At 52.9% G+C, this 7,500-nt stretch overlaps 2 protein-coding genes across 2 annotated transcripts in view; both read left to right on the top strand.

The window, feature by feature from the left end:
- LOC139349781 (SUN domain-containing protein 1-like) overlaps window positions 1-3,706 on the top strand; it is a 9,428-nt gene extending 5,722 nt beyond the window's left edge. The window contains exons 11-19 of the mRNA XM_070990769.1: window positions 209-445; window positions 623-771; window positions 916-1,060; window positions 1,290-1,586; window positions 1,760-1,844; window positions 1,950-2,065; window positions 3,107-3,274; window positions 3,348-3,440; window positions 3,538-3,706. Of these exons, the coding sequence (XP_070846870.1) occupies window positions 209-445; window positions 623-771; window positions 916-1,060; window positions 1,290-1,586; window positions 1,760-1,844; window positions 1,950-2,065; window positions 3,107-3,274; window positions 3,348-3,440; window positions 3,538-3,654 (1,407 nt within the window). The 3' untranslated portion in view covers window positions 3,655-3,706. The remainder of the gene's footprint in view (window positions 1-208; window positions 446-622; window positions 772-915; window positions 1,061-1,289; window positions 1,587-1,759; window positions 1,845-1,949; window positions 2,066-3,106; window positions 3,275-3,347; window positions 3,441-3,537) is intronic.
- Window positions 3,707-5,245: 1,539 nt separating this feature from the next.
- Window positions 5,246-7,500, top strand: part of LOC139349486 (phytanoyl-CoA hydroxylase-interacting protein-like) — a 6,753-nt gene continuing 4,498 nt past the window's right edge. The window contains exon 1 of the mRNA XM_070990340.1: window positions 5,246-5,495. Within this exon, the coding sequence (XP_070846441.1) occupies window positions 5,420-5,495 (76 nt within the window). The 5' untranslated portion in view covers window positions 5,246-5,419. The remainder of the gene's footprint in view (window positions 5,496-7,500) is intronic.

Here is a 7,500-nt window from a genome sequence, read left to right as displayed (position 1 = left end):
AACTGTTTGTTGATGGAAATCCTGAAAATGGCCAAAGATTCAATGTGGTTCTGCTCTTTTTCTCTTCGCTGCAGAACATTTCACACAGAACGCTTTGAGCCGACCGATCGGTCGTTTTGATTCGTGAAGCTGTTGGAAAAGCGTCTCACGGTCGTCTCAGACTGACTTTGATGTGATCAGAGATGATTGTTATCGCTCGATCTCACAGGAAGCGTCCGCGGCGGCAGAAGAGTCTGCCAGACTCGTCCGTCTGGAGCAGAGTCTGACGGCGCTGTGGGAGCGGGTGGAGGCCGGAGGGCGGCAGGCGGAGCAGAGACACGGCCAGGTGCTCCAGCTGTACACTGACCTCCAGCAGCAGGTGGTCTCTGCTCAGAGCGGCCTGCTGGACCGGCAGCTGGACCGGCTCAGGACAGGACTGGACGTGGAGAGACAGCAGAGGGAGCAGGTGAGACACTGGACACATCAGGATGTGGACATGAAGTTCAGCTCTGAGATTCTAAAGCTGGGGGGTCGGGACCCTCTAAGGAGTCGTGAGCAGGTCTTAGGTCTGTCTGTCTGTCTGTCTGTCTGTCTGTGGAGGACACTTTGCTCTGAACGCTGCTTGATTGCTTCCTGTCTGCAGAGCCGTCAGCAGCAGCAGAGACAGGCGTCTCGTCTGGACCAGCTGGAGCTGCAGCTGCAGACGCTGGCCGCTCAGACGGAGGTAAGACATGTAGGACGTGAGACGACTGTCTCTGGACCTCCTCAAGCTGCTCTCAGTGAGACGCTTTGGTTCTCTGTTCTCAGGAGGTGCGGTGGAGACAAGACGCTGCATCAGCACCTCCAGCTGCTGTCAGGTGACCTTCGTCCTCCCGCACCTTAACCCGCGTAGCTGCCGTCACAGTGTGAGCACGGTTGTGTTGTAACTTCCTCTAGTGTTGGTGTGGACCGCCAGTCCCATGATGCTTTGCTGGCGGAGGTGGCACGGTTGGAGGCGGCTCTGGAGGACGTCAAGCGGGACGTGGAGGGTCTGTCTGGGTGTCGGGACAGCTGCAGACGACTCGACAGGATCCAGCAGACGGTGAGAGACGAAGGTGGCATCAGTGGAGACAGCGAGGCTGGACCACTGTCCCCGTCCCTCAGTGTGCAGCAGACAGTGCAGCGGCTGTCCTCGTCCCTCAGTGTGCAGCCAATGTCCCCGTCCCTCAGTGTGCAGCCGCTGTCCCCGTCCCCCTCTCTCTGAATAAAAGCTCCCAGCTTTCCTTTGTGTCTGCTGTTACCATCAGTCTTTCCCTCGTGTCCTCTGGCAGATGTCGGAGCAGGTTTCCGCTCAGGTCCGTGAGGAGGTCCGGACTCTGGTCTACGGCAACCAGCTGACGGTGAGGGGCGGGGCTCGCGATGGCACCGCCGGCCTCCCGGAGTCGCTCCTCCAGTGGCTGTCGCAGTGGTACGTCAGCGGGGCCGACCTGCAGGCCTCGCTGGCCTCGCTGGAGCTCAGCATCCTGCAGAACATCAGCCTGCAGCTGGAGCAGCGCCGTGCCGAGGAGACGGCTGGCGAGGCCGACCCGGGGGCCACCGGGGCCGCCGTGACCGCCGTGACCCAGGAGGTAAGAGGGGCTGGGTAGTGTAGATGAGTGCAGGCCTCCTCAGGTTCACTGATGGGTCTCTTTCAGATGAGCCGTCATGTGTTGATATTTTTCTGTCCTCTGAGGCTCGTCGCTCAGTCTTAAAGCTTCTTGTTTTAGCTCCTGAGGACTCACCGATCGCTCGTCTCTTCCAGGACGTCCACGTGATCGTGAAGAACGCTCTGCGCCTGTTTGCTCAGGACCGAACCGGCCTGCCGGACTTCGCTCTGGAGTCTGGAGGTCAGAAACAAACCATCCGACCGTCTGCGTGACTTCCTGTTTAGGGCTGTCACTCGTCTGAACATTCAGCTCGTTTGAGTATCTGACGCCGTGCTCGTCCTGCAGGGGGCAGCATCCTGAGCACTCGCTGCTCAGAGACCTACGAGACCAAAGCCGCTCTGCTCAGTCTGTTCGGACTTCCTCTCTGGTATTTCTCTCAGTCTCCTCGAGTTGTAATCCAGGTAACACACCTGTCACCACACACACACACACACACACACACATACACGCCGACGTCAGACTAGCTACTTCATTTTATCTCATTTTCAGGTTTCACCTGCAGCTTTCATGTTCATGACATCCATTTAATGAAGTACTTTCTGCATGCAGTAAAAGTACAGCAGTACAGTCAGCTACATGCAGTAAAAGTACTGCAGTACAGTCAGCTGCGTGCAGTAAAAGTACTGCAGTACAGTCAGCTGCGTGCAGTAAAAGTACTGCAGTACAGTCAGCTGCATGCAGTAAAAGTACAGCAGTACAGTCAGCTGCACGCAGTAAAAGTACAGCAGTACAGTCAGCTGCGTGCAGTAAAAGTACAGCAGTACAGTCAGCTGCGTGCAGTAAAAGTACTGCAGTACAGTCAGCTGCATGCAGTAAAAGTACAGCAGTACAGTCAGCTACATGCAGTAAAAGTACTGCAGTACATTCAGCTTCACGCAGTAAAAGTACAGCAGAACAGTCAGCTGCGTGCAGTAAAAGTACAGCAGTACAGTCAGCTACATGCAGTAAAAGTACTGCAGTACATTCAGCTTCACGCAGTAAAAGTACAGCAGTACAGTCAGCTGCGTGCAGTAAAAGTACTGCAGTACAGTCAGCAGTAAAACGTCTCCTGTGTCTGATCTCTGATTCTGAGACTTCATCAGTTTGTTCAGACTGAAGCTTCAGTGTCAGAGCAGCATGTTGCTGATGGAGCTGCTGCAGGTGGAGGTACTTTAAATACTTCAAATACTGTGAGCTAGTTTGGGCCAACGTAAGGGTCGGGCCCGTCCAAAGGGTCACCACGTCAAACTGAGGGGTCGTCAAATGAATGAATGAATTTGTTCAACAGTCTTCATTCGTGGTGAATGTAAATGCCTTTCATCAGATTTCATCCTTCTGTGAGCTCGTGAATGTGTGACGATGTGTTGGAGGAAATCGCACTCAGAGTACTGCGGTACTCAGAGTACTCAGAGTAGTATTCATACTACTGCTAGGCTGCACCGTGTCTCTGACCCCTCCTGCAGCCGGACGTCCATCCGGGGAACTGCTGGGCCTTCAGAGGCTCCGCGGGGTTCCTGGTGATCCGCCTCTCCATGACGATCCTCCCCACCGCCTTCTCCCTGGAGCACGTCCCCAGAGCGCTGGCGCCAAGCGGGACGCTGCGCAGCGCCCCCCGAGACTTCAGCGTCTACGTAAGAGAGCCGGCGGCAGAGCGACGCTGTCCGCACGGTCTGTGAGAGGCTGAACGCTCCGTCTTTGTTTCAGGGTCTGGACGATGAGGGTCAGGACGGAGGGACGCTGCTGGGCACCTACACCTACGACGAGGATGGAGAGGCTCTGCAGACCTACGCCGTCACTGTGAGTAAGGACGGCCCTCTGCTCTCTGATTGGTCAGAATGTGTAACAGCTGCTCTTTGGCTCTTTGGCGTGTTTGAAGTATTTTGTCTGTGGACAGGAGGACAGCGACCGAGCCTTCCAGATCATCGAGGTCCAGGTGTTGTCCAACTGGGGCCACCCGGACTACACCTGCATGTACCGCTTCAGAGTGCACGGGAGGCCCAGAGACGCCTGAGGACGCCGCTGAGGCGATGTGGGGTTCTTCTGTGCAGACACAGAGGGACTCGTCTGTCTCCGACCTGCACGCTCCGCTGTCGACTCGCCTCTTTCCTTTCAGACCAAACGTGACGCGTGGACGAAGACGAAGGACGCTGACGGCTTCGATGTCACGTCTGATATTTTTCTGTCAATAGTTCATATTTTTGTCAGTGTTGTTTTGACTTTCGTTAAACGTCCCTCATGTTTTAGCCCATTTTTCTTCACTCGGTGACGTCATGGCCGTGCGGTCACATGATCGTACGAAGAGCCAGGTGTTCCTCTGAGCCGCAGCACAGGTACAGCGACCCACGACGAACACTGCGTTTGACTGGTCGTCCGTCCACAGCAGACTGGACTGTCTCACCGCCACCTCACCGCCAGACTGAGCCAAATGTTCCGATGAGCGTGAGGACATGTGAAGCTGTCCTCTGAAATGTCCAACGTGCTTCGATGTTTGACATTTGAGTCGGACAGTTGTCTCGGACCAATGATCAAGCTGTAGTTTGTACATCATTCAATGAAATAACTGCACTGATGGACTTCAGTCTGTATAAAATCCACCTTTATTTTCCTCCTCAGGTTGACGGAAAGTGTGTGTGCGTGCGTGCGTGCGTGTGTTCTTTTGTATGTGATTTCAAGCTGGACATAATAAAGATGAAATTTTAAGTTTTTATAAAAGAGCTGGTGTCTGATTATCTACCAAGCTTTTATTTTGAAAGGATTTTTCTTTCAGGTGAAGTGTTTTGTCTGTTTGTTTATCAGCTCAGCGCTCGTTAGCCAGTAAGCACAGAACTGGTTTCCATATCGGCCCACGAGGACACACCTGAAGTCTCAGCCAGGTGTTTGACTCTGAGGAGACGCCCGAGACGAGTTTCTCCAGCGTCGTTAGCTTTGGCTCTGAGGCCGGCTGCACGGCCACCAGAGGGCAGCGTCAGTCAACCCGGAAGTAAACAAACTGCGTTCATGTGTTTGGACGAGGTAAACATTTTAAATGAATGCCTGTCAGCTGCTCTAACGTGATCATCGAGTGAACTTTGCCCTTTAAGGCCTGAAATGCTGCTCAGCAAAGATAAAAAACACTAAACAAACAAACAAACAAACAGTTTGAATGTCAGTAAAATGTAAATCTAATACATGTATGACCAGAGATGCACATGTGAGCTTCACGCGGCCCTTTAACGCTGATCATGTGACCCACGTGACTGAGACGCAGCCGTGTCGTCGTCCACGCCGCGGTGCATCATGGGACATTCGTCGGCCTCGTGTTGTGCCAACAAAGATGGCGGCCGTGACATCAGCTGAGAGGACAGAGACATTGAAAACGGACGACGTCTTTGGTTTGTGTTGATGAAAGATCAGAAATCAACTGAGTGAAAGTGAAACCATAAAAATGAAAGACGTCTTTGACCTCTGACCTCCTTCATGTCCTCACACAGACAGAAACACTCGTGTTTCCTGAGCTGAGTTACATAAACGCCGTTTAATTCACTTTCAGTGCAGCCTGTAATCCTCCTCCTCCTCCTCCTCCTCCTCCTCCTGCTGACAGTTTGCTTTAATCCACACATGATGGAGAGAGAGAGAGAGGGAGAGAGAGAGAGAGAGAGAGGGAGAGAGAGAGAGGGAGAGAGAGAGAGGGAGAGAGAGGGAGAGCGAGCTGCAGTCAGACTCAGACTCAGTCCTCGTCTCTGAAGGTGGACTGATGGTTTGGACGTCTCCCGTCGTCTCGCTGTGACCTGGTCTGGATGAAGGTGATGGAGCGTCACAGCGGCGCGAGCAGTCCGAGCGTGAAGCTGAAGAGTCTGCAGCTGAGCGGAGGAGGTCAGTGTGTGTGTGTGTGCGCGTGTGTGTGTGAGGTAAAAGTACCAGTACCACACTGGGAAATACTCCGTTACAAGTGAAAATCCTGCTTTGACTATGAAAGGACAGATTGTCTCCAAACTGTCCAAAGTGTCAAAGTCTGATGTCACTGTAGTTGTGACTTTGTGGTGACTTTGTGTCCTTCGCTCTAAACACGAGTGGACGTCCACAGGCTGAAAAACAGGACAGGAGTCTGCGCTGGTCTCGTCCTCACAGCAGAGGACAGATCCCATCTGTCCATCTCACAGTACAAGTCTCAGATCTTTGAGTAACAGCTGAGTACTGTGATGCGTTCAGGGGCCCGTCCCCTCAGTTTAGCCGCTTCATGTGTGAACTGATCCTTCACGTGGAGACGAAGCAGAGACGTGATGATGATGATGATGATGATGATCATCGCAGCTCAACAGTGAAACAAACGTTTGAAGTCAAAGTTTCTTCACACACTTTCAGAAACTTGACGTCTTCAGTTTGATTTGTTGTTTTCTCAGCATGTCGGAGACGGATCCATGTTTTAGGACAGTTTGTCCTCGTGTCTGCATATTAAAATGATAAGAATCATCAGGCGTCTGCAGGTGAGTCAGGTGGACAGGTGGACAGGTGGACAGGTGAGGACGCCGCGAGCCAACTCTTCTGTCTCAGCTTCGGTTCAGTGAGGACTAAACTCTGGCGGCGGCGGCTTCAGGCTGGTGAAGCTCAGAGTCCCAGCAGATCTCTGAGGATAATCCCCGTCCCCGAGAGACAGAGGAGACGCTTCAGCTCCTCCATTCACTGAGGAGGAGGAGGAGGAGGAAGGTCAGCAGGAAGTCTGCTTCACAATAACCTAATGAGACCAGAGACAGGAGGACAACAGTCACAGGGGACACTTTACTGCACTTTACAGTACTTTTACTTTAATACCTTAAGTACTTTCTCCTCGTTATACTTCATACTTTCAGTGAAGGAACGTTTTCAGTGCAGGACTTTGACAGTAACACAGTATTTGTACTGTGTGGTATTAGTAGTTTTACTGCAGTAAAGGGTCTGAGTACTTCATCGCTGTTTAAGCACACAGCAGAGTTCTTGAAACTGGCTCATTAAGTTGTCTCATGGCCTCAGAGCTGTGGACTCTGTCCTCTGTGTGTCCTCTGGAATGAAAAGTGTGGACGTCCCTGATGTAACGTCCTGTGAAATGTGGACAAAGCGTCAGATGGGAGTCGTAACAAGGTGCTGCGCTGGCAGTCGCGTCCTTCGCCTCCTCAACGGGCTCCTTGTTCAGCCGCGAGGTCCCTGAGTCTCTGCTGACTGAAGCCTTTTGTCCTCCGAGGCCAAAGCTGGACAGAGCAGAATACAAGGCGGGGGGGTGGGGGGGTGGGGGGGACGGAGCGAGAGAGGAGGTGAATAGAAACAGAGCGGTAAACAAGCTGCGCTCACAGGACACCGTCCTCAGGCGTCCTCAGGCGTCCGCTGGGTTTGACCGCACTTCAGAGAGCTTCACAGTGTGGGAGCACTTTATTCCAGCTTCAGAGAAAATACCTGAAGTCTGCGCATCACACCTGGTCTCTGATTCACACCTGGTCTCTGATTCACACCTGGTCCCTGATTCACACCTGGTCCCTGATTCACACCTGGTCCCTGATTCACACCTGGTCTCTGATTCACACCTGGTCCCTGATTCACACCTGGTCTCTGATTCACACCTGGTCCCTGATTCACACCTGGCACCTGTCCGTGGAGCTGCGTCACTGCGGCGGTCTGACGGCGTGACGCAGAATCTGGGTCAGTGTCCGTGAGCCTCGATGGGTTAATGTGCAACTGTGCTGTAATGCTGATGAAAACAGCTTACACACACACACACACACACACACACACACACACACACACACACACACACACACACACACAGCTGTGCGGGTTGACAGTGACTCTTCTAATCTTCTTACATCATCATCATCATCATCATCGTTGTCCCTCAGATGGACGCAGGGAC

Source organism: Chaetodon trifascialis, chromosome 21 (assembly GCF_039877785.1).
Source record: "Chaetodon trifascialis isolate fChaTrf1 chromosome 21, fChaTrf1.hap1, whole genome shotgun sequence".
Taxonomy (NCBI): domain Eukaryota; kingdom Metazoa; phylum Chordata; class Actinopteri; order Chaetodontiformes; family Chaetodontidae; genus Chaetodon; species Chaetodon trifascialis.
The sequence above is the reverse complement of the archived record's forward strand: the minus strand, read 5'-3'. Positions and strand labels throughout refer to the sequence as shown.